At 49.1% G+C, this 24,611-nt stretch overlaps 2 protein-coding genes across 7 annotated transcripts in view; one reads left to right on the forward strand and one right to left on the reverse strand.

The window, feature by feature from the left end:
- Nucleotides 1-1,223: 1,223 nt before the first annotated feature.
- On the reverse strand, nucleotides 1,224-11,359 carry LRRC51 (leucine rich repeat containing 51). Of its 2 annotated transcripts, none has more exons than XM_050925240.1 (5): nucleotides 11,252-11,359; nucleotides 7,326-7,423; nucleotides 5,495-5,700; nucleotides 2,913-3,061; nucleotides 1,224-1,475 (listed from the first exon to the last, which is right to left on the reverse strand). In XM_050925240.1, the coding sequence occupies exons 2-5, from the start codon at nucleotides 7,408-7,410 to the stop codon at nucleotides 1,334-1,336; spliced, it is 582 nt and encodes a 193-aa protein (XP_050781197.1). In that variant the 5' UTR covers nucleotides 7,411-7,423; nucleotides 11,252-11,359; the 3' UTR covers nucleotides 1,224-1,333. The 2 variants fall into 2 exon arrangements, with proteins under 2 accessions (XP_050781197.1, XP_050781281.1); XM_050925324.1 differs by having other exon boundaries at nucleotides 11,223-11,317.
- A 242-nt stretch (nucleotides 11,360-11,601) lies between these two features.
- The window catches only part of NUMA1 (nuclear mitotic apparatus protein 1), a 79,116-nt gene continuing 66,106 nt past the window's right edge, over nucleotides 11,602-24,611 (forward strand). For 3 of the 5 annotated variants that reach the window (XM_050937622.1, XM_050923284.1, XM_050915934.1), the window contains exons 1-2: nucleotides 11,602-11,699; nucleotides 16,448-16,506. The gene's annotated coding sequence lies outside the window, so the exon portion shown is untranslated. Of the gene's footprint in view, nucleotides 11,700-12,436; nucleotides 13,607-14,255; nucleotides 14,906-16,447; nucleotides 16,507-24,611 lie in introns of those variants that run through there. The other 2 variants (XM_050953420.1, XM_050961671.1) reach the window with 2 other exon arrangements.

Here is a 24,611-nt window from a genome sequence, read left to right on the forward strand (position 1 = left end):
CTAGCCCCAGGCCCCGACCTAGCCCACTGGGCATGCACTGTCAGTTAATTGTCAGGGATCGGATTGCTGCTCTTCCCCAGCCTCACCCATGGCCTGGGATGAGTTCAAGCTTTGCCTCGGGGCACAGAAAGGGCGAAGTGCCAATTTCTTGTTGGGGGAGGGAGAGTGAAGAAAGGGGCTGGAGCAGTTGTTCTAGAAGCCTCTTGGGAAGTGACGACAGTGACAGGCAGGGACTTGCATGGGGGTGATGTGACTGGCCCAGGATCCTGGGGCACAAGGGAAACCTGGCTGGCTCAGCTGGGAACGACTCTGAGCATTAAGCACTAAAGCCGAGGGGGCAGGGCTGAGTAGCCCCAGAAGCTGCAGGCTGATGGGAGCCCATGAATTCAATCAAATGGTCCTGTGGGACAGTCACTTATCAGCTTTCTTCCCACAAAGGAGTCAGGGGCCTTCAGGCTCGTCCCACCCCTGCTAGTGAGGAGACCGAGCGTTTGGAGGCGGGCTGAGCGCGTGATGAGGTTAGTGCCCGCAGGAGCGACTGGGCTCACACTGCAGGGCCCGCCTGCCAGGGCCAGGGGAGGCAGGTTGCATGGAAGGCAGACAGTCCTGTCGTATGTAGCATTTTGAGCTGTTTGCCTCCCCAGGTAGGGGCCCCTCTCTTTGCCCCTGGGCTCTAGCCGGGGGCTGTGCTGGGACGATTCTGTGCCCTTGCTCCTGCCCTGGCTGGCTTTTGGTTTGATGTGCCGGGGATGGAGGGTTACACTTTGCAATCTAGCCGTAGAGAAACCCCCTGAGCAAGCCTGGGGCACAAGAGCGTCCTGGAGCGGTGCTGCCCCATCCTCAGCCGAGAAGGAAGCAGCCAGCATGGGACTGCTAGCGCCTCCTGCCCACAGAGGGACTCTCGCTGGCAGCCTCAGCAGAAGGGGGCTGGGCCATCTTAAGAGCCCAGCGTGGCAAGGCCAGCTCATCCGCTGCTGGGGGCACAACAGGGTCTTAGTGTCACACCTGGGAAGCCCAGGGCCGCCTTTCTTCCCCCCCAGCTGCCTGCCGATCACAGGAGGGGCATTTCCTAGCCCCTCAGTAGAGCCGGTGGAGCGAGCCGAGCACAGACCCTCTGTGCCAACAATGGCAGGTGTGTACCCGGCCCGCTGCCCCGGCAGCCTCCCTGTCCATCTCCAGTGATGCTTGAGCCCCACCCCTCGCAGCAATTCATCGTCCTGCCCTACAGAGCTCGAAGCCTTTATTCCTACGCTAACAGGCGGGCTTTACCCCCACCCCCCAGCGGGGCGCTGGGCCCTGCTGAACGGTGCAGCTGCTGCTTCAGCTCGTCCCCTCAGTAGTCGTCTCGCCTTTTCTTGACCTTCTTGGGTTTGACGTTCATGCGTCTCCAGAAGGTGGCGGTGGAGCGGTCCTGCTTCGTCACGCCGCTGAAATCGAAGGACTTCAGCTGGGGCAGCACGGACAGCACGTAGCTCCTGTGGGAGAGCAGCCGGTCAGGCCTGGTGTGGGGTGGGCTGTCAGGCCAGGGTCACTCCCTGGCCTCCCCACCATAACACCAGGGGTTGCTTCTCCTCCCCTCCCCCCAGCTCACGCTGTATGCCCCAGCTTGGGCCTAGAGCAGCCCTCGGTAGTAGATGGAGGCACTGCTGCCTCTCCCAAGGGGGCCACAGCTAACTGCTGCAATCAGTGCTGCCCAGGAGTCCCCGATCTGCCTCCTTGCAGCCTCTCTCCCAGGGCCAGACAGCACAGTGTGTCGGCTCTGGGTGCCGCTGGGCCCCTCTGCAGCAGAGCATATTGTATAAAATCAAATGCAAGACCAGCGATGCGCTTCCCATGGGCTCCTCCCTGGCTGGGTGGATCTTGGCACCTACGCTGCAAAAGACTAGACCTGAAGAACAAATACAGCTTGGCAGCACCTCCGTTACCTGCTGCCGCTGCTCCGTGCTCTTGGACCCTGCTGCCTGACTGGAGTCGCACGGCTCCCGAAAGGGAGCAGGGTTAAAGAACAGCTGGTCGAGCCCCGATGGTGGGGAGGCATCACTGAATTTCAAATCCGATTGGCTGGCCTGCTCCGTTACGTGTCTCCGAGCGATGGCAAGTGACGCTCCAAGGACCAGTCCAGAACCACTGCTTGGGGCCTACACAACTCCAGCGTGAGCGAGGAGACCGGGCAGGGACTCAGAGGATCTGGGTTCTCTGCCGCTGCTCTGCCCTGCTGGTGACCTTGGGTGAGGTCTGGGGATGGACTTGCACTGTGTGACCAGGTGGGGCCCAGCACAATGGGACCCTGGTCCTGCTGAGGGTCTCTGGCCCTGGCTGTCCTCTGGCACTGAGGAGAGGATCTGTAGATGCTCATGCATGGGGCAGGCTGGCTCCTGAGCAGGGCTGACAGGAGCCGGGCCCAGCTTTTTAAAAGTTTTCCCTTGGCAGGGCCTGGGTCATGTATCCCGGAGGTGGGGGGTGGGGGTTTGTGCAGGGGCCAGTACAGAATGAGCTATGTGGGTTGGCGTCAATGCCATGACAGCTAAAGAGGGTTGCAGCCGGGGCCTCTCCCTTATTCCCCTGAGCCTGTGGATGCTCTGGACTTCGACATCGTGCAGGTACCACTTTGCCCTCTGGGGCCTTCCCACTGAGGATCTTAAAGCACTTCACCCTCCCATCCTTTCTGGGAGAAAGGATTGAACATTATCCCCAAAGGGAAACTGAGGCATGGTGTCAGGGCAAGTCAGACCCAGCTCCCACTAAAGGCTTTGGGAGCCTATTGACTCCCGTGGAGGTGGCTGAGGCCCTAAGCGAGTTTCTCTGGGCGCTGGCAGCAGAGAGGAAGCTGTTCCCCAGGGCTGGGCTTTCCTCTGTGCCCACTGTCCCTCCCTCTCCCCAAAGCATTAGCTGGCCGAGCCCTTCAGCCCCACCTGTAGCCTTTCTCTTCCTCGATGGGGTTTCCATGCAGGGTCAGCGTGCGCAGGTGTGGCAGGACGGCCAGCTTGTCCACCTCATTGAGGCTCTGGATGCTGTTCCCGTGCAGGTTCAGCGCCCGGAGGTTGGGGTACATAGTCAGCACCTGCAGCCACAGACCCCCCAGCCCCAGTGAGGGAGGGAGCGGAGAGCCTGGATGCAAAGCAAACCTCTCCCTGGGTAACAGCTGGGCCATGAGACACCCCTCTGTCAAAAGCAGCCCCAACCAGCTTTGCTTTCCCTAGCCTCCTTCACCCCCGGATTCCACAGGGTTTCATGAGCACTAAGCAGGGGCCTTCTCACAAACAAACTAGGGAAATGCAACCTCGATGGAGCTACTATTAGGCGGGTGCATAACTGGCTGAAAAACCATTCCCAGAGAGTAGTTATCTGTGGTTCTCAGCCATGCTGGAAGGGCATCATGAATGGGGGTCTGCAGGGATCAGTTCTGGGCCCGGTTCTGTTCAATATCTTCATCAATGATTTAGATAATGGCATAGAGAGGACACATCTAAAGTTTACGGACCATACCAAGCTGGGAGGGGTTGCAAGTGCTTTGGTGGATAGGATTAAAATTCAAAATGATCTGGACAAACTGGGGAAATGGTCTGAAGTAACTAGGATGAGATTCAATAAGGACAAATGCAAAGTACTCCACTTAGGAAGGAACAATCAGTTGCACACATACAAACTGGGAAATGACTGCCTAGGAAGGAGAACTGTGGAAGGGGATCTGGGGGTCATAGTGGATCACAAGCTAAATATGAGTCAACAGTGTAACACTGTTACAAAAAAAGCAAACATCCTTCTGGGATGAATTAGCAGGAGTGTTGTAAGCAAGACATGAGAAGTAATTCTTCCACTCTGCTCCGTGCTGATTAGGCCTAGGCTAGAGTATTGTATCCAGTTCTGGGCACCACATTTCAGGAAAAATGTGGACGAATTTGAGAGAGACCAGAGAAGAGCAACAAAAATGATTCAAGGTCTAGAAAACATGACCCAGGAGGGAAGATTGAAAAAATTGGGTTTGTTTAGGCTGGAGAAGAGAAGACAGAGAGGGGACATGATAACAGTTTTCAAGTACATAAAAGGGTGTTATAAAGAGGAGGGAGAAAGATTGTTCTCCTTAACCTCTGAGGACAGGACAAGAAGTAATGGGCTTAAACCTCCCTTGCTGCAATTCAGGCTGGACATTAGGAAAAACTTCCTAGCTGTCAGGGTGGTTAAGCACTGGAATAAATTGCCTAGGGAGGTGGTGGACTCTCCATCACTGGGGATTTTTAAGAGCAGGTTGGACAAACACCTGTCAGGGATGATGTAAATAATACTTAGTCCTGCCTTGAGTGCAGGGGACTGGACTAGATGACCTCTGCAGTCCTATGATTCTATACATAGGTGCTGACTCAGGGGGTGCTCCGGGGCTGGAGCACCCACGGGGAAGACTTAGTGGGTGCAGAGCATCCACTGGCAGTCAAGCTCCCCTCACCCCCCGCCCCACCTCCTCCTCCCCTGAGTTCACCACGTCCACACTCCTCCACCTACCTCCCAGCGCTTCCCGCCAGGCCGCAGCCAAACAGCTGTTTGGCAGTGTTAGCACGCTCCAGGAGGGAGGGGGAGGAGGCAGGGCCAGGGTGGGGATTTGGGGAAGGGGTTGGAATGCGGGTGGGACCAGGGGCGGGGGGGGGGGTCGAGCACCCATAGGAAAAAGAGAAGTCGGTGCCTATGATTCGATAAGTGGGGCAGGACCACTATCCCAGCTCTGCAGCGTGGGAAACTGAGGCACGGGTAAGCGCTGGGACTCACCCAAGGCCCCACTGGGACCCAGCTGGGAAAAGCCGCCTGATTTGACCCAGAGCTTAGGGGATACACAATGGGGCTGTGATTTCCAAAAGGGCTCACCATTGGCCTGTCGGCCCACTGTGAACTCCAGGGGGCTTTTACAATGGAAGCAGAGTTAGGCCAATGCTGAGCCCCTTCGAGCCCCCCGCAGCTCCAGCTGGCGGGGATCCCCTGAATGGCCTGAGTTCCCTACACGTGGCCAGGGCATCAGCCCCGCTCCCCACAGCAACCCTGCTCTGCCAGCTGTTCCCCTCTGCCACCAGGCTGCATTAGTGAGGGGCAGGGGGCAGCATTGGGGCTCCAATCAAAGTCTGGCGAGTCAGGGCTGCAGAGCAATAACACCAGCATGGACCAAGCAACCGGCGCCACGGCTGGGGGCTACTGGGAGCACTTTAGAAAAGGATTCTCCCAAACCCTTCCACTCACTGCTAGCCCTGGTACATCCCATGTAGAGGTGAGCAGCTGCAGTGTGTAATCGAGCTGTACTCACGTTCCTGTGGTGCTGCTTCAACCCGCACAGCTCAAAGGGGGTGGGGGGGTATCACCATTATTTTACAGGTAGGGAAACTGAGGCACAGCGAGGGGCAGGACTTTGCCCGAGCCCTCGGGGCAGTCGGTGTCAGAAGCAGGGTTAGGAGCATGCCCTGTTGAGGGCTAACTCCCTAAGCCACCAGCCCACAGTGCTCCCACTCAGCCGTACCGGGTCGATAGTAGGCAAGTCGTTGAAGGAGAGGTCGACCCAGGAGAGCTCGTCGGGGTCCTCCAGCAGCTGCTCCATGGTGGAGGCGAAGTCGGTCAGCTCATTGATGGTGTTGTTATTCAGGCGCACCGCCTGGGTCAGCAGCTTCCCCCCGGCCGAGCGCTTGATCACCTTGAGGCCAGCCCGGGGCTGCTCTGTCAGCAGGTCTAGTGGGGAGAGTAGGGGGGTGTTAGAGCAGCCTAGCGAAAGAGCACGACCTGCTGCTGATTCGGTCGGCGGCAGCAGTGACCGGCTGGGCAGACGCAGACCCGGTCTATCTTGGTTCTGATATGGCTCCCATCACCTTGGTATCTGGGCACCTCCCTGCACTCTAGTTAACCCACCCTGCAGCTGTGCTGGGGTCCCTGCAGGATCAGAGAGGGAGGGCGGTGCTGGTTCCCTGCGCTCATCGCCGGTGCCAGCACAGCCTGGTTCTCTACAGCAACAGTTTCCAGGCTTTGCTTCCGGCTCGTCTGCGGCGGGTTTTAGGGACCTGTGTTGCTCGTTGCTCTGAAGCTGGTGGAGATGCTGGTCCTGTGGCTGAGGCAATGGGCTGAGGTGCAGCAGACCCAGCTTCCACTTCTGGCACTGCTACCAGCTTCCTGGGTGACCACGGGCAAGTCGCTCCCTCTCTCTGGCCACGGTGGACACGTCATGGTACGGCCTTCCTTCCCCTTGCGTCTGTCTTGTCTTGGGAGATTGCAGGCTCTTCAGGGCAGGGGCTACATGTCTGTGCAACACCTCGGACAGCAGGGCCTGGAGTCTGGCTGGGGCTATTGCCAGCTTTTTGCTAAGGAGGGGCCCAGGTTACCTGCCTGGTCACCCCAAATTTAAGTGGTGTTGCAACCTGGTGTACAGGGTCACCACCCCACTCCAGTCTGGCCTGGCCGGCCCTCTGTCATGGCAGCAGGGAAGGGACACTGCCATGATGCCACCCAGATCTGGCCAAGGGGGAGGGCCGGCCCCCTGTTCCTCCCCCCCGCCCCCAGCACTGCCCCATTGCACCCCTGAATACAACGTCGCTTGACGTTGTCCCTGCTGTTGATTAGAATGCAGCAGAAGGGCGGCCAGCAGGCTAGGCGACCTGTGCGGCTGGGCAAACCCCGTCAGTAACAGGACTGCTCTGCAAGAGAGCTCCCGGGATCTGGCCCTCTTCCCTGGCTGGGTCTGTGAAGCTCCCGGCAGTGGGACAGCGGGGAGCTGATGGACTAAAATTGAAGCAGCTGCCAGCTAAGGGCACTTTCATCATGCATTACTCAAAGCAGCCCAGGCTGGCCCAGCGACACGCCCTTTGCAGGGGGACCCCGACCCTACGCACGGCTGTGCGTTATGCTTGCTCTGGCTGAATCCCATCACACGACAGAAGTGGTGGCAGCATTAAAACGTGCAGTTAGCTTATTTCCCACTCTGCTCTCCGTCCTTTTCTGGTCACTCCCGGTGCCTTGTGCTGCAGCTCGGGAAGCAGCGTGGAAGGGTTAGAGCAGGAGGCAGGACTCCTGGTTCTATTTCCAGCTCTGGAAGAGCAGGTGTGCACTGCTGGTGGGAGGCAGGATGCCTGGGTTCTCCTGTCACCTCTGCCACTGATGCCTCTCGTGAGCCTGAGCAAGTCACTGGAGCTCCGGGCCTGAGTTTCCCCAGTGGTAGACTGGTCCTTGCATGAAAAGGCCTTTCTGCTGGGCGGGACAGCTAAGGAGCCAATGAGCGACAGCTGTGGTGGGGACAGAGCCCTAGTACGCCCCCCCCCCCCCGTGCCAAAAACAAGTCTGTTTCCTCTGCAGAGTAAGAGCTGCACCTTGGATGAAGCTGATGCCTCGGAAGGAATAGTCCAGAGGTGGTGCCTGCAGTGAGATCTTACAGCAATCCCATCGCACGCTCATCTTTCAGGCCACGCTAGGAAAAACCACAGGAGAAGGATTTTAATAAAGAAACCAGAACAGCCCTTAAGGCATCACAGCCACAGCCAGGACTAGAACACAGCTCCTTTGGGTCCAAAGTCCAGGGCCCTTCCACCTCAACTAGCAGAGCCTCTTCCTTAGTAACGAACAGTACGGGGCTCATGACATACAGCTAATTCCACCCAGGAGAGGGCAGTGGTGCACAGACACACTAGCTGGCTCCCAGTGATATTTTGTGCTGCTGAGGTGGAGCACAAATCAAAGGACATTTTCGTCTTCAACCCCCCCAGCATCATAGCATTCCCCCCTTAAGCATCCAGATTAGTATGAACAGGGTTGCACCTGCAGTACCACAAGCTAACGATGTTACAACACCATCAGATGGTGCCATTCAACCGAGATGACCCCAGCAGCTTTCACATCGTGCCTCTGAAGTGCAGCCACCTCTGGGTGGAGCTGGCAGCTGTTTAACAGCACGAGGCACATGACGGGTTAGGGCACGAACAAGAATACCGCATCCAATCAAAAGGGCAGGGGAGCTGAGGTTGGCAACATTTAACTCACATTTAATTTTGTGGCGCACAGGTCTCTGAATTCACTGGGGATGGATGCAGCTAGCTGGTTCCTGGCCCGGGAAGTACAGGCCTGTCCCTCGGAGCCAGTGAGCTCAGCCCAGAAGGGGAGTTAGCATGATCCTGTGGATTTAACAATTAAGTTTTGTTCCCAGTTCTGCTACTCTCTTCTTGTGCAACCCAGGGCAAATTCCCTCATCGCACCGTGCCTCAGTTTCCCTGTACGGGACCAGAGAATGCAGGCCACACCTACAGGATGGGGGACTATCTTGGAAAGCAGTGACCCTGAAAAGGAGCTAAGGGTCACAGTGCATGAACAACAAGTGTCCCCCGTGTGACACAAGGGCTAACGCGGCCCTTGGTTGTACAAAGAGGGGAGTAGTGAGCAGGGTTAGAGAAGCGATTTCCCCTTGACATTGGTGAGACTGGATACTGATTGCCGGACACCAGATACTGCCTCCAGTTCAGCTGGCCACATCTCTAAACGGCTGTTTAAAACTTGAAGAGGGTGCAAAAAGGAGCCACCAAAAAATGATTCAAGGGCTGCCAAACAATGCCTGTGCGTGAGAGACTTAAAGAGCTTCATCTGTTTAGCTTCTCCAATAGAAGGTAGAGAGGGGACATGATTACCACATGTAACTACCTTCCCAGGGAGACTACACCAGATCACAGCCTCTTTATTCTAGTGGAGAAAAGCAGAACCAGAGCCAACGGCTGGAAGTTCAAGCCAGACAAATTGAAATGAGAAATAAGGCACTAAACACAATGTTTAGGGAGGGTGATTAGCTATTGGAACAAACTCGCCAGGGAAGTAAATGGTGGATTCTCCCATCTCTTTGACCCAGGCAGGAGGCCTTATGGAAGATGCTTTAGCCAAACACTGGTTATCATCCCCAACACAGTGGCTGGGTGAAACTCTGTGGCCTGTGCTATCAGAAGCTCAGACTGGATGATCTATGAATCTGCGGAAGGGGAGCCAGGCTCACCTCTCAGCAGGCTTGTGAGCATTAATTAGCTAATGTCTGGAAAGCCGAGAGTGTTACTATTTTCCACAGATTTGCCCTTGCAGCCCACAGCTGTTGCATACTTTCCTTCACGCCAGTGGAAATGCACGGCTGCCTCTGCCCTGGCATGCTGATTTCACAGATGTTGTTTTATCTTCTAAGAGCTGATTTTCTCAGAGTGCTTTTCAGTCCCCAAGCACTTGACAAACTAACGACACGTCCAAAGGGCTCAAAGCTGTTTAAAACATTCATTTATCGAGCTTCCCAACTGTCGTGTTAGGAAGTCAGTGTGATTGCCTCCATTTTAAAGATGGGGAAACTGAGGCACACAGGGGCTTAGATATTTGCCCAAGGACACAAAGCGAGCCAGAGGTCAAGCCAGATATAGATGGTGGTCTCCTGACTGCAGCTCCCCTGAATTTAACAATGGCCCCTCCATTTTCCTATGAGGAGATCACTGTGCCATTGAAACGCAGCCACCTGGCATACAGCACAAGAGGTGATGGTGTTAAAGAACATAAGAACGGCCCTACTGGGTCAGACCAAAGGTCCATCTAACTCAGTATCCAGTCTTCCGACAGTGACCAGTGCCAGGTGCCCCAGAGGGAATGAACAGAACAGGTCATCATCAAGTGATCCATCCCCTGTCACCCATTCCCAGCTTCTGGCAAACAGAGGCTGGAGACACCATCCCTGCCCATCCTGGCTAATAGCCATTGATGGACCTACCCTCCATGAATTTATCTAGTTCTTTTTTGAACCCTGTTATGGTCTTGGCCGTCACAACATCCTCTGGCAAGGAGTTCCACAGGTTGCATGTTGTGTGAAGAAATACTTCCTTTTGTTTGTTTTAAACATGCTGCCTATTAATTTCATTTGGTGACCCCTAATTCTTGTGTTATGAAAAGTAGTAAACAACACTTCCTTACCTGCTCTCTCCACACCAGTCATGATTTTATAGACCTCAATCATATCTCCACTCAGCCACCTCTTTTCCAAGCTGAAAAGTCCCAGTCTTATTCATCTCTCCTCATACGGAAGCCATTCCATGCCCCTAATCATTTTTGTTGCCCTTTGTGACGACCACATCTGCATGCAGCATTCAAGATGTGGGGTACCATGGATTTATATAGAGGCAACATGATATTTTCTGTCCTATTATCTATCCCTTTCTTAATGATTCCCAACATTCTGTTCGCTTTTTTGACTGCGGCTTCATACGTAGTGGATGTTTTCAGAGAATTATCCACAATGACTCCAAGATCTTTCTTGAGTAGTAACAGGTAATTTAGACCCCATCATTTTAAGGGGACGCTTTGAAAACATCTGCTCCACAAACAGCACCACTGGACCAGGGTGAGGCTCCTTCTGAAAGACACAGTGAGCTGGTCCCCCAGCTCTCTTTAATACAGATCTCTCCGTGTGAGCAAACGGCTCTGTTCCAGAGGCGCTCACACCCTTCTCAAGGCTGTGAAAACAGCAATTAGAGTACAAAGCACAGTGCCCCAGAGTGTGGGGCTGAACAGGTCTCAGTGAGGGCAGAATGCAGTTTGGCAATTGGGACACGGAGGCCAATTCTGCCCTTTGTACACAGTCAACTTGCAGGCTACAAGCACTTTAAGGCACCCAGATACCAGGGTGATGAGGGTTATATAAGAACCTGGATAGGTAACTAGAACCTTTCTTTCTTGGGAGCAGGGGGAGCTGCCTCAGTTTCCACTGAGCCAACCCGAGAATGGAACCCTCGCTTTAAGCGCTGCTTTGCCGAAAGTGAGGCCCAGGGAACTGGGCGCTTCCTGCAGCTGTCCACCCTGGCTGCTGCCTGCCCAGCTCTACGCACCCAATCACAGAGCTACGCACTCTGTCACATCACAGGTTCACTTTTACAGCACTGTATTTTCACACTCGGCATGCCCCTGCAGAATTACCACGCTCACTGCCCAGCTTTTCGTGTACGCTGTGCTCTGGCATAGCTTTTCACACTTGTCAGGCAATTACATGGATTTTACACTCACCAGTGCCCCGCACAGATTTCCATGCCCACTAGGCCCTGGCCCCTGTTCTCACACTCAATAGCAGCCTGCACTGATTTTCACACCCACCTTCCCCAGGCCCCTCTTTTCACACTCACCAGTGCCCCGAACAGATTTTCGTGCCCACTAGCCCCTGGCCCCTCTTTTCACACTCACCAGTGCCCTGAACAGATTTTCATGCCCACTAGCCCCTGGCCCCTCTTTTCACACTCACCAGTGCTTGGCCCCTCTTTTCACACTCAGTGCACAGATTTTTCACACTCACCATCTCTGCTCCTCTCTTTCTCTCCCCTCACTATATGGAACTCTCGGGGTAGCTATGGTAACCACAACCACACCAAAAGCCCCACCCAGCCGGACTCCACAAGGCATGCTGGGTAGTGTAGTTTGGGGGGGTTAATTGGGAACTATATTTCCCAGAGCGGATCGCGGCGAGAGTTCCTCACCTCTCGCGAGATCTACTCTCGCCCCACCCTAGGGCTCCTGGGAGCTGTAGTTCTCCCTAGGTATTATGCGTCAGATGACGTACACGCGGCCTGCAGCCAATAGGGAGGGGGCGAATGGGGGGCGGTGCAGCTGTTTGAATCGGTGAGGGCCGCGCTGCCGCGCGGGGCTTAGGGGGAGTCACGGGCCATCGCCGCCCGCTGCTTCGAGGCAATACGGTAAAGGGGGGCTGGGGCTGGGGCTGCCCTGGCGGCGCTGCCGCGCGGGGTGCGGAGGGGACTCGCCCGGCCGCGGGGCGGTGACCTGGGGGGAGCTGGGGGCTGAGGCGATGGTGACTTGGGCGGAGCTGTGGGGGGCGGGAGCTGGGGGCACAGTGGATATGGTGACTTGGGCGGAGCTATGGGGGAAGCTCGGGGGGCGGGAGCTGGGGCGAGGGGGGAGACGGTGACCTGGAGGGTAGGGGGAAGCTGGTGGGATGGTGACTTGAGGGGAGCTGGGGGGGCAGTGAGCAGGGGGAGGGGGAGCTGGGGGGACAGTGAGCAGTGCAAGGTGTGTGATTGTGCAAGAGTGGCCTGTGAGGAGGATGTGAGTGGTGTTGGGTATGAGTTTGCTGCAACATGTGCATACACAGTAATGGACAGATGTCACCCAAGGTTCTCCTGTGCGTGTCTGTGATCTGAGAGGCTCCCGTGTTTTTGTGAATGGCTCCAATTTAATCTGTTTGTTAAGCTGTCTGGCCTTGCTTTGAGCCACTCCACCACTGACGGTGCATCTGTCATGCAACTGAGGCTTAATGTACATGTAGCCTATCATCCTTCCTCCAGATTGTGAGCACATGTGAGATAGTGCCAGGCTGGCTTACCTGTTCTCTCTCTTCCTAGCATGATTTTAACTAGGCAAACTTCTTTTCTGCAGGGTGGATTTGTCTTCCTGTCTTAAATTTAAAATTTAAATCTTGATTTTAATCATGGATTTCTACATAAAAGTGCATTCTTGTTGGTTGTTTTAACCTTAATACATATTCTTCACAACTCAGAGATAGATGTAGGTTTCATTTTTAGAAGCTTTGAGTAGGGGGTGGGACTCGATGAGCACCTGAGGTCTCTTCTGACCCTGATATTCTGTGATTTTAAGGTACACACTGTACATTTTTTAAATGTTTTATTTTGAAAACTTTTCAGATTAATTTTACAGTTACATCAGAAACAGAATGATGAATTGGTTATTTCAATTACCAAAGGTAATTGCAGCAGATATTTATGAAGTCACTGGAAGGTGAACTGTCTCCAGTTCAACAGGTTAATCATTAATATTTGGAGGATTTTCTTGCCATGCTGTATTAGGAGGAGAACAGATAGACATTTAAATTGTTTTATTTAAGTCAAACCACAATGTTATGTATTCTGGATTATTTTCTTCAACAGCAAACATCATATTTTAACACAGGGGTCGGCAACCTTTCAGAAGTGCTGTGCCAAGTCTTCATTTATTCACTGTAATTAAAGGTTTAGTGTGCCGGTTATACATTTTAACGTTTTAGAAGGTCTTTTTCTATAAGTCTATAATATATAACTATTCTATTGCTGTATGTAAAATAAATAAGGTTTGTAAAATGTTTAAGAAGCTTCATTTAAAATTAAATTAAAATGCAGAGCCCCCCGGACCGGTGGCCAGGACCTGAGCAGTGTGAGTGCCACTGAAAAGCAGCTCGCGTGCCGCCTTCAGCACGTGTTCCATAGGTTGCCTACCCCTGTTTTAACAAAACAAGGATATGAATGTTTGAATTTAGTTAAACATTCACATTTTTTCAAATCAGGCTTGTTTTTGTTAAAATTGTTTTAACTAAATGAAATATTTAAAAAAAAAAAAAACAACCAAAAATTAAAATCGACTGTGTCAGCCAAGCAACATGAGAAACTTAAAATATTGTCTTCTAATATTAAAATATTAGCTGATAACTTGGTCGTCTTCACCTTCATTTTCCTATTTGTTCATAATCTGGAAAAGAAAAACAAGCTTTCCTGCTTTTTTCAGGTCCCAAACAATTTCTCAGTTTGGAATGAATTAGTCCAAAGGCAGAAAATATTCTTTCTACACTGGCGGAAGAAGCTACTGCTGTTTAAAAGTGAGATTATCACTTCAACAGTCTCTGAATCCAAGTGCTTAAGTGACTTCCACCAGTTCACTGTGACTTTTTTAAAAATATCATCAGCAAACATATATTTCCTGAATGGTTCTTATTCCCAAACTAGGCCTCTTTTATGGCCTGCTGCCATTAGAGGTTTTCCCTTCTAGTGAGAGAATGGGATCGTAGATCTCAAAGTAATTATGTATTTAAAATTTTTTTTGTTGTTAACAAGCATGTTGTCTCTGAAGACACAAAGCCACCGTTTGAGAACTGCAAAACTAAGCATCTCTGATGGTATCTTCTAGACTGAGCGCTGAGTCCCATTGGGTAGATAGAAAGAGTAACCTAAATAATCTCTACAGAAGCCCCTGGAACCCCGTAAGATTGGGTCCCTAATCCATGAACTATTGGAACTCATTTACAAAATTTTTCTTAAACATTACATGAATATATTGTCTCATACTATAGAATTAGAATTTATAATCCCTATTCCATGATGAGAGAGCTTTGAGCTACAAAGTATCTTAATTAAAACTATCTTTAGATAGCTATTTCTTCAAAAAGCATTTTATCAAAAAAATCTGATTTCAATAAAAAAATCAGATTTTTTTTTTTAAATAATTGATTTTTGTCCACCCTGCTTTTCTGTATCTGTCAGGAAATGCCTCAAGCATTACTGTATTTTGAATGACGCCCTCGTACTTTCTCTCTCACTTCGTATGTTGGTAGCTTCTGCAAAGATCTGTGGTCTTGAGCTCTGTTTGGAAGGCAGCATGGCCTGACTTCAAAACACAGACATTTTAGGTTGGCCTCTCTGGTGGCACACTCTCCTTTCTCTTTAGTTTTTCCAGTCTTCTGTTATGTCTCTTGTTCCTAGCTCACTTTCACTCTTGAATTGTGCATGTTGTACCTCTGATCCAGGAGTTACACTAGAGACCTGGAGTTAGCAGAAGGCATTTCTGCTCAGTGTTGGTGTATTTTAGTGTCTCCTGTTGGAGGAGCTGGGCTCTCTACACTTCCTTTTATGTTGTGGGGAAATTGTACATATTTAAAGCAATTGAAGTATTTTAACGAGGTGTTTTTGTGGAGGTGTACGTAGAGTATTAATACCCCATCTTTACTTGTGCCTGCTAGAGAGATTCTACCCTTTTCATATCAAGTCCTAAAATCTTTTCTCCTCCCACCAACCCCCATTTTCAAGTGTCTGCTGCTGCATATGTATGTGTTGAAGGTGATTGGCTGGGGTTATATAAAACTGTGCAAGTCTGCTTCCATGCAGCCTGGATTATTGGGCAGGTATGTGCAAGATCCTTGTTTTAGTTGGGTATCTTCCAAGCAGTTTAAGGTCTGTTATATGTTGGTGTAGAGCTATTCAAGAAACATGAATTAATGGGTCCAACACTTCAAATGTGTAAGTGCCACCCGAGTCCAAGCCTGCCCAGCTCCTTGGGTCCGAGCTGCAAGGTAGACATACTTGCCATGCCTCAGTTTCCCTATCTGCAAAGTGGGGATAAGGTGCTCCAGGGATGGGTGAGGATCTAGTGATCTCTGGTACTTAGTTGGTTGCCATCACTGGAGTATCAGCCCCTCACAATCTTTAATGTATTTTTTTTTCCTTCGTAAAACCCCTGTGAGGCAGGGCAGTGCTATCATCCTCACTTTACAGATGGGGAAACTGAGGCGCCAGGGGACTTGCCAAAGTCACACAGGAAGTCTGCAGTGGAATAGGGAGTTGAACCCAGATCTCTCAAGTGCTAAGCTAGTGACTTGACCACTGGACCACTTCTCCTCTCTGGGTGGCATTACAAACCCTCAAACAAATATCGCTCTCCTCCCATGCTTTGTCTTGTCCACGTTAAGGTCTTTGGAGCAGGGACTGTCTCTTAGGCTTTGTCTACACTACACAGCTTTGAGCGACATGGCTGTGTCGCTACAGCTGTGCAGCGTAGCCACTGTTTGTCAGCTCTCCTGCTGACAGGAAACTTCCACCCACAACAAGTGGCATTTGCGGTGTCAGCAGAAGAGCGCTCCTGCTAGGGTGACCAGACAGCAATAATAGGAGCCTATAGAAGAAAAAGACCCAAAAATCAGGACTGTCCCTATTAAAATCGGGACATCTGGTCACCCTAGCTCCTGCTGACAACGCGCTGTTCACACTGGCTCTTGTGACAAAACTTTTGTCTTTTGGGTGGGGAGGGGGTTCAACGCCTGTGAAAGACACAAGTTTTGTCATTCAGTTGCCAGCACAGACATAGCATCAAGCACGGCAGCTGGGAGAGGTCATTCCTAGCATGGGTAGACATACGTGCGCTAACTCTGATCGAGCCGAGGGGGATTGTATTCAGGTGGCTGGCCTGAGCCGCGGCCTGTACCACTGTGGCCACGCTGCTATTTTTAGCATGCTCGCTTGATCAGAGTTAGCGTGTATACGTCTACCCAGACTGAGAACTAGACCTCCCAGCTGCAGTGCAGGCGTGACTGTTCCTGTGTGCGCTTACAGCAACAGCACAGCGGGGCACTGACCTCAGTTGTACTGCACTACAAATAACCTCTCTGTACAGTTGTTTTATCTGCTGTGTTACAGGTAACACCTCAGGCTACCGTGTAACTGAAAGCCTGCACTTTGTCTAATCAGGCTTGCTGTTTCCTCTGTACAGTCAGCCAGCTCCCCTGTTAGCTTTCATCCATCACAGCAACAGGGAGAGATGCACTTTCCTGTTTTTAAAGAAATGTAATAGTAAAGCCACAGAAATTGGAAGGGCAACTGGGTGGCCAGTTCTGGTTGCTTGTGTCTTTTAAAGCAGTTAGAGGCTGATCACACCTTTTCTTTTGTTGTAGCGTTTTTATGGCTGGACCCATCTAAGGGGACTGCATTCCCTTTTGTCTTTCTCTCTAAGGTAAGTCTCCTTTCTGTGTCTCCTCTGCATGTGTTGCTTCGTATTTCCAGTAACTACTTTCGCTGTTGTGTGTCATGCTTCTCTGTATAAATATAATCTGTTTGAACGTAAGAATGGCCCTACTGGGTCAGACCAAAGGTCCATCTAGCCCAGCGTCCTGTCTTCCAACAGTGGCCAGTGTCAGGTGCCCCAGAGGGAATGAACAGAACAGGTTGTCACCAAGTGTTCCATCCCCTCTCGCTCCTTCCCAGCTTCTGTCAAACAGGTTTGCCAGCAGATGTCGGGGTTTTCCATTAAAGTTATGTTTTGAGGTGGTCAGGATGCTGCAGCTTATCCCCTAGGATAGAAATGGAGTGGGCAGGAGTTGGGTGGGATTTGTAGGCCTGTCACTTCTTTATACCATGATATACCTTAAAGCTGTAGTGGTAAGAGTTAAGACTGTCTTTTTCACTGCCATGGCTGTGCTCTGGGATTTAACATCCGATTGTCCATGTGGGGGCTGAGCAGGACTTGGAAAAACGTATCCAACATAAAAATACTAACCCAAGGAGTAAATTGGCTAGCCAGGGTGGAGAATACCCTGCCCTGTGCCTCCACTTGACCGCTCCCAAAGCCGCTTCTTCACAGCTCGTTCCCCTGACATGAATTCTCTGCCTCCCTTCCCTTGCTGAAAAAGAGACCAATTCTGGGGCCTCTGCTCCCACACCTTGGACTCCTGTTTGATGCTATAGCTAAGAAGGCAAACATGATCCTTGGATGTGTACGCAGAGGAAGGTCAAGTAAGACTAGGGAGGTGGTATTACCTCTGTATATGACATTAGTAGGACCATTACTGGATATTGTGTCCATTTCTGATGTCCACAGTTTAAAAAGAATAGTGAAAAATTGGAAAATCTTTAGAAAAGAGCAACAAGAATGGTTCACGGGTCAATCTGCATTGTGCTGATATTTAAGAAGCTAAATCTATTTAACTTTCTGTTGGATAAGCTAAGAGCTGATTGACTGTGGTCTACAAACACCGATATGGGGAAGAGATTGTAGGCAGCTCTTTAATCTAGCAGGAAAAGGCATAAAGAGAGCCAACAGTTGGAAAATTCTGGCTAGAAATAAGGTGCAAATTTTTGAAAGTGACCTTTGGAATTAATAACTGGAGCACCTTCCTGATTTTCAGTAAGTCTTGGAGCACTGGGGAAGTTCCAGAAGACTGGAAGAAAGTTTGATGTGCCAATTTTTAAAAAGAGTAAATGGGATGATCTGGGTAATTATAGGCTTGTCAGCCTGACATTAGTCCTGGGCAAGATAATGGAAAAGCAGAAATGGGTGAAGCGGTGGCCAATAAGTCCCTTGGCCATTGCCGCTTCCAGCAGCTCCCATTGGCCTGGAGCAGCGATCTGTGGCCAGTGGGAACCGCGATCAGCCGGACCTGCGGACAGGGCAGGTAAACACACTGACCCGGCCCGCCAGGGGCTTTCCCTACACAAATGGCGACCCGTGTTTGAGAAACCCTGTGATAAATAAAGAACTAAGGAGGGTAATGTAATCAATGCAAATCAACATGGGTTATGGAAAACAGATTCTGTCAAACCAATTTGCTTTCTTTTGATGAGATTTCAAGTTTGATAAAGATGTTGATGTTATAAACTGTCTATTTCTGGTGCCCACAATTCAAGAAGGAAGCTGATAAATTGGAAATGGCTCAGAGAAGAGTCACGAGAATGATTATAGTGATAGACTGAGCTTCCTGAGTCTATTCAATGTAAAAAAGAGAAGGTGAAGGGGTGACTTGATTACGCTCCAGTCTGTGACACTGGCTACTCATAAATCCCAGATTCTCTTTGAGTATCTACATGGGGATTAAATGTTTAATAGTGGGCTCTGCAATCTAGCAGAGGAAGGTATAATGTGGTCCAACGGCTGGAAGTGGAATCTTGACCAATTCAGACTAGAAATAAGGTGCAAATTTTTAACAGTGAGAGTAATTAATTATTGGAGCAATTTCTGATGGGTGGTGGTGGATTCTCCATCACAGACAATTTTTAAATCAAGCTTGGATGCTATTCTAAGAGAGAGGCACTAGGAATTGTTGTGGGGAAGTTCTGTGTCCTATGTTATACAAGAGATCAGACTAGATGATCACAATTATTCTTTCTGGCCTTGGAATCCGTATATTTATCCAGGGATTTGATGGATTCTCCATCTGTTGAACCAAGACAGGATCCTGTTTTAAAAGAGATACTTTAATCCAAACAGTAGTTATGGGTTTGATGATGAAGTAACTGGGAGAGATTCTCTGGATTTGACGTGCAGGAGGTCAGAACAGACTGTCATAATGATCCCATCTGGCTTTAAAAATCTGCAAAAATCCACCTCATGCTCTTCTGTAATCTTAACTCCTTCATGCTGTCTTCCCCATAGCTCCTCTCTGCCTCCCTGCACTTTCAACGGCCTGCAGCTTGCACACCCATTCAAAGTTCCCATTTGCCTGGGTGAGTGGGATTTCAGAGTTCTCTGTAAGACTGGGAACGGGCAAGGGGAGCAGGAAGAACGAAGCTTTAGCAGAAACATAGGTGGGAAAACAAACTCAAAGTGTTGGAAGAGGAAGGTGTTTGCTCAATGGTGTTTTTTGGCTGGGCTGGAATTGAGAGAGGAGGTTGCAGTTGTTGGGGAAACGGTGCTTTTCTGAGCATATGGTCCATAAGAGGAAATGGGAGCTGTCATAGTTTCAGGCTAACTGCACCTATATCCCCCAATTCTTTGGTTTACCCCAGGAGTGCCCAGTCAGATCTCCGCTCTCCAAGTTACCACAGAGCTCTTTTGAAGTAAGCACATTTATTCTTAAGGAAAAGCATCACATTAAAAAAGAATAAACAGATTTAAACACACACTAAACGCACCAGGAGTCACTCACAAGTCACCCGTTTGGATTCCATTAGGACTTATGGAGTCCTAATAATCCAAAGTCTTTCCAGCCCTTCCCCAAGTGCTGTAGCCTGCCTTGGATAGAAGGTCTTTTCCGTTTGCTGGATAAGAAGGAGGACCTTGTGTCAGTTCAAACTCACTTTTTATCCCTAAAGCCCTTTCTTTGTTTGAGTTTCTGGAAAACGCGGTTTGCAAACCATGCCAATGGGTGGTACCTCTTGTGATGGTCCTCAGGGTCCCCAGGACTGAGTTATCTTGTTACCTCTTGCCTCCCCTGAGCGAGAGTCTTACCTGTGGCGGCTGGCACTGTGGATTGATTTAAGTCACCAAGTGGAAAGCCTTGATTTAGATCATCGGTTGTAATCAACTTTTCCATTTGTACTTCAGTTATTTTCTAAAGAGAGGTGTATTTTCACATTGATTTACAGCTAAACAGAACCTTCATACCAGATTTGGTACATCTTTTTTGCTGCCTAGTAGGATATGCGATAGCTATCTATATTTAAGCCATTATATAGCTTAATATTTTCAGATTCTTATTAATTGTGGACTTTTACTATGTTAGAAAATGGTGAATGATATATTGCTTATATGCTAGAAAATTCACTTTTTGTAGCTTGATTTGTGTCAAGCTACACTGGATGGTGACTGGAATTTAAACACATACAAAAGCATATACAATTGATTTTTATTAAACCAAACCACTTTAAATGTTTTGGATACATACACTTTTCATCAAAACATTTACAGCTGAGTGATTTATTAAACAGAGGGATTAACTGTTATCAGTGAATTAAACTGATTATTTCAGCTCAGCAAATGATCCCTGTGAGATACATGATGATGTCTCCTGGAGTCAGAGGCCAGGTCCCAACCCGTGTGAGGACTTGGCCAGTCTGCTGCACTCGCTAGCACAGCCCCTAGGTCTCCCAGAAGATCCATCTCTGAATTCAGTACATGATCTACTGTGCCATGTTTATAAAGCTTGGCCTCAAAAGTCCAATGTTTTTCCATGATCCTTTGGCTAGGAAACTCAAGTTTTGATAGAGGACGGATTCAGCACTTTTATTTAAATGTTTTAAGAGATTATTATAAGTTTAGGCCTTGACATATATTGCATTATATTCAGCTTTCATTTTAAACAAGGGTCTTTTTAAAATTGAAAGACTTACTATGATTTGCACAAAATAAAAGAATCCATTTTTTTTAGTCGTCATTTTGTTGTCCACTCTGGTGACTCGGTATTGGTTCCCTGACATCACTAGCCTGTCAGCCACTCAAGCACTCCTCCTCCAAGCTGTGCCAGCCCTGTCTTTGCTGTGCAGATTAACGATAGGTGTGCTCCAGTCCCCAAGTGCCCTTGAGGTGTTCTCTTGTGATACCCAGCTCCTGACACTGCTATTCACAGAAATCCCAGTTTCTCTGCTCTCAAAGGAATGGTGTACCCTCATTTACCAGTTTTACCTTAAACTACCACTACTGTATAACGTGCAGCTCTTGTAATGAAACAAAAAGTTTATTTAAGAAAGGGAAATTCCACTAGAAACCAGAGTGATGGAAACAAATAGTTATAATACAAAACAAAATAATAAAATATGAACTAAGGCCTACACTTATTAATAATTCCCTTTCCTGTCTAATAAAGTAGGTTCCTTTCCCCACCCCATCAAAGTTGTCTGTTGCAGAACTGGCTGGCTTGTGGTGAGCAGGGTCCACTCTTTCAGGAAAAACGCCCCTGCTCAACAAATGTCGCCTAAGTGCATGGAAGCAGAGGGTCTTTCTTTGCCTGCCGTATATGGAGTCCTGGTCTATACTAAAAAATTAAATTGGGTTAACTACATCTCTCGGGGGGTTGGAAAAACACGCTGAGCAGTATAGTTAAGCCAGCCTAACTCACAGCATAGACAGCACTATGTTGATGGAAGATTTCTTCCTTTGACCTACCTACTGCCTCTCCAGGAGTTGGGTTACCTAAAGCTTACCGGAAAACTCCTCCGGTTCGTCTAAGTAGTGTCTACACTGAAGCCCCAACAGAGTCACAGCTGTAGTCGTGCTGCTGTAGCATTTCAAGTGTAGACAAGTTATAATGTTCCTTTTTGACCTTCAAGTGGTTTTGATTGTTTGTGGTTGTCTTTGATGGTTTTCCATTGATTACTCTGGGATGAGGCAAGGGCAGGCAGTTGAACAATGCATTACAGAATCACCTAGCTAGGGAGGGATGACAACTCCCTCCCCTTGAATGGGTCATCACCAAGACACATGATTCCCTGGTGACTAACTTCTACTCCAAAGCCATAAGGGCATAATTTTCAATATAGTTACATTATTCCCTACATATTACCCATACACACACGTCACAATGATTATGATATTGATAAGTTACAAGCTTTCAGTAGAGACGTCACAAATTACCTTTGTGGATAAATACCATGCAAGCAGTGTATTAGGTGTAGTGAATTTGTCAGGCCTGAGACAGGAATTACTCGTAGAGAACAGTGAACCCTTTCCTCAGTTAATGTCACTTGCCAAGAGCAGCAGAAGCAGTTAAGCGCTGCTCTTGCTAGCAAGGTGATATCACTGTTCTCCAAGTCAGCATGCACAGAGGCCAGCTGTTACACCATTATCCCAAACCGTGTTCCAAACCCGGGGACAGGGCACTTATACTCTCTGCCTGGGTCAGCTCTTAAGGTTTTGCTAACCTCGTTTAAGTCCAAATGTAGACAGAAGCCATCTACAAAATAATTGCTACTCTATTGGGAGAAATGAATCATAGAATCTCCGGGTTGGAAGGGACCTCAGGAGGTATCTAGTCCAACCCCCTGCTCAAAGCAGGACCAATCCCCAACTAAATCATTCCAGCCAGGGCTTTGTCAAGCCTGACCTTAAAAACCTCTAAGAAAGGAGATTCCACCACCTCCCTAGGTAACCCATTCCAGTGCTTCACCACCCTCCCCCACTGCAACTTGAGATCATTACTCCTTGTTCTGTCTTCTGGTACCACTGAGAACAATCTAGATCCATCCTCTTTGGAACCCCCTTTCAGGTAGTTGAAGGCAGCTATCAAATCCCCCCTCATTCTTCTTTTCTGTAGACTAAATAATCCCAGTTCCTTCAGCCTCTCCTCATTAGTCATGTGCTCCAGCTCCCTAAGCATTTTTGTTGCCCTCCGCAGGACTCTTTCCAATTTTTCCACATCCTTCTTGTAGTGTGGGGCCCAAAACTGGACCAGATGAGGCCTCACCAATGCCGAATAGAGGGGAATGATCACGTCCCTCAATCTGCTGGCAGTGCTCCTACTTATACAGCCCAAAATGCCATTAGCCTTCTTGGCAACAAGGGAACACTGTCGACTCATATCCAGCTTCTCATCCACTGTAACCCCTAGGTCTTTTTCTGCAGAACTGCTGCCTAGCCATTCGTTCCCTAGTCTGTAGCCGTGCATGGGATTCTTCCATCCTAAGTGCAGGACTCTGCACTTGTCCTTGTTGAACCTCATCAGATTTATTTTTGCCCAGTTCTCTAATTTATCTGGGACCCCCTGTATCCACACCAGCAGCCTGACCGTTGTCAAGGGTTTTGTCAGCATTGTGAAAAAGGAGAATTTTGAGGAGGATAATGAGGAAAATCCAGCTGTGCATTTCTGGTGAAGCACCATGATCCTCAGTGGAGAGCTGACCAGTGCTTGCACTTTAAAGCCTAAATATGTTGATTTAACAGGCCTTTGGGATAATTAGACGTTCTCTTCTCTAAGGGATTTTTGGCTGGAGACATAATACTCAGTGCTTGTCATCCTTGTCAGTTCTACGGACGTTAAGTATTTAATCCTCCCGATACCTCTGTGCGATATCTCTATCTGTGGGGGAGAACAGTGGGACTGGCCTAGTGCTTTAGATTACGACCCTCAATAGATGAGACATGCCCTCCAGTTTCTCCTCCTCAGACCCACTCCTATCACTTTTCTTCTTGTCTGGACTGAATTTTTCCTGGCAGGGCTGACATTTGGTGACTAATACCCTGGTGGCTGATGAAAGCATAGATGGTCTGATCCCTGAGTCTGAGGGAAACTGGCCCCAGTACTGCTTGCTACGTTCTCAGTGGCCTCACATACTTTTGGGGTGGGGAATGAGACAAAACTGAGCCTTGTGGAACACTGCTCAAGAGTTCCTTGACCCCGGAGACAGCCAAAGATGCCTTGCCTCAGCCTTTGCAAACGAGGAATGTTGAAGACAGGTTGATGTTTGCCGAGACTGCTAGCATCGAGAAATGGTTTTTCAAAATGAGGTCTAACAGCTGTCCTACTGTCTTCCCACAGAGAAGGGTGGCAGACTTGAACAATAATGGCCCCATTTGACTTCTGCAATCAGTGCCACCATGGATCTGGTTTGCAAGCCAGAACATGCTCCTGGGATCTCTAGAACCTCAGCGAGCGAAATGGTCAGATTCTAATAGAAAACAACTTGTTTGTCCCCATCGGCTGCAGATCTGGCCCTATAAAGAAAGTCAAACTAACAGTCCAGAAGTGGTCATCCTAGTGGGCTGATTTGACATGGTGCTAAAATGTGGAAGCTTCATTCTTCCATAAGCAGATGAGTGATGGATACTTACAGATTTGCTCCTTGGGCTGGGATAGGGTCCCAGATGAAAAAGAAATTCAGAGGTTGAAAAAAAACAACCTCATCTACCACTTAAAAAAACCCCACTGACGTTCTTTCCATGCTACAAATCTGACTTACTCTTTGATGTTGTGTAAGTTCACTTTTTGCATTGCTCTTGGCTTGGACAAAAACAATCAGCGAGTCAATTTGCTTTTATTCTATTCCTTTTCATTTTCAAATTCTTATACGCTGCCTCAGTCCTGCAATATGTTGTACACGCTTTAGGGAAAAATTTAAATTGTTAATTAAACTTACCATTGGAATTAAAAGGAGCAATCACGGAAACTATAGTCTTGATCTGTGTAAAACCGTATTCCTGTAGAGCCTACGTTTTGTATCAGATACGATCTGACCTTTTAAAGAGGATGGGGAGGTGATAAGTAACAGTTAGCATATCAGCAACACAGTCAAGAACAAATTGTATCAAACCCTGTCAAAGAAAGCTATTAGGTTGGTAATAAGTCTTGTAGATGGGGGGAAGTGGTAGACGTGGTATATCTTAACTTCACTAAGGCTTTCGATACGGTCTCA

The sequence above is a fragment of the Gopherus flavomarginatus genome, chromosome 1, assembly GCF_025201925.1.
Source record: "Gopherus flavomarginatus isolate rGopFla2 chromosome 1, rGopFla2.mat.asm, whole genome shotgun sequence".
In the NCBI taxonomy this organism is placed as follows: domain Eukaryota; kingdom Metazoa; phylum Chordata; order Testudines; family Testudinidae; genus Gopherus; species Gopherus flavomarginatus.

What these genes read in the sequence shown, in the direction of transcription:
- LRRC51 (XM_050925240.1), bottom strand. Translation starts at nt 7,410, where the DNA reads ATGAGCGTGCGATGGGATTGCTGTAAGATCTCACTGCAGGCACCACCT. An exon ending in AGGCATCAGCTTCATCCAAG is followed by an intron (nt 5,701 to 7,325) that starts GTGCAGCTCTTA and finishes TCTCCCCACTAG; the next exon opens with ACCTGCTGACAGAGCAGCCC. An exon ending in ACTTGCCTACTATCGACCCG is followed by an intron (nt 3,062 to 5,494) that starts GTACGGCTGAGT and finishes CTGTGGCTGCAG; the next exon opens with GTGCTGACTATGTACCCCAA.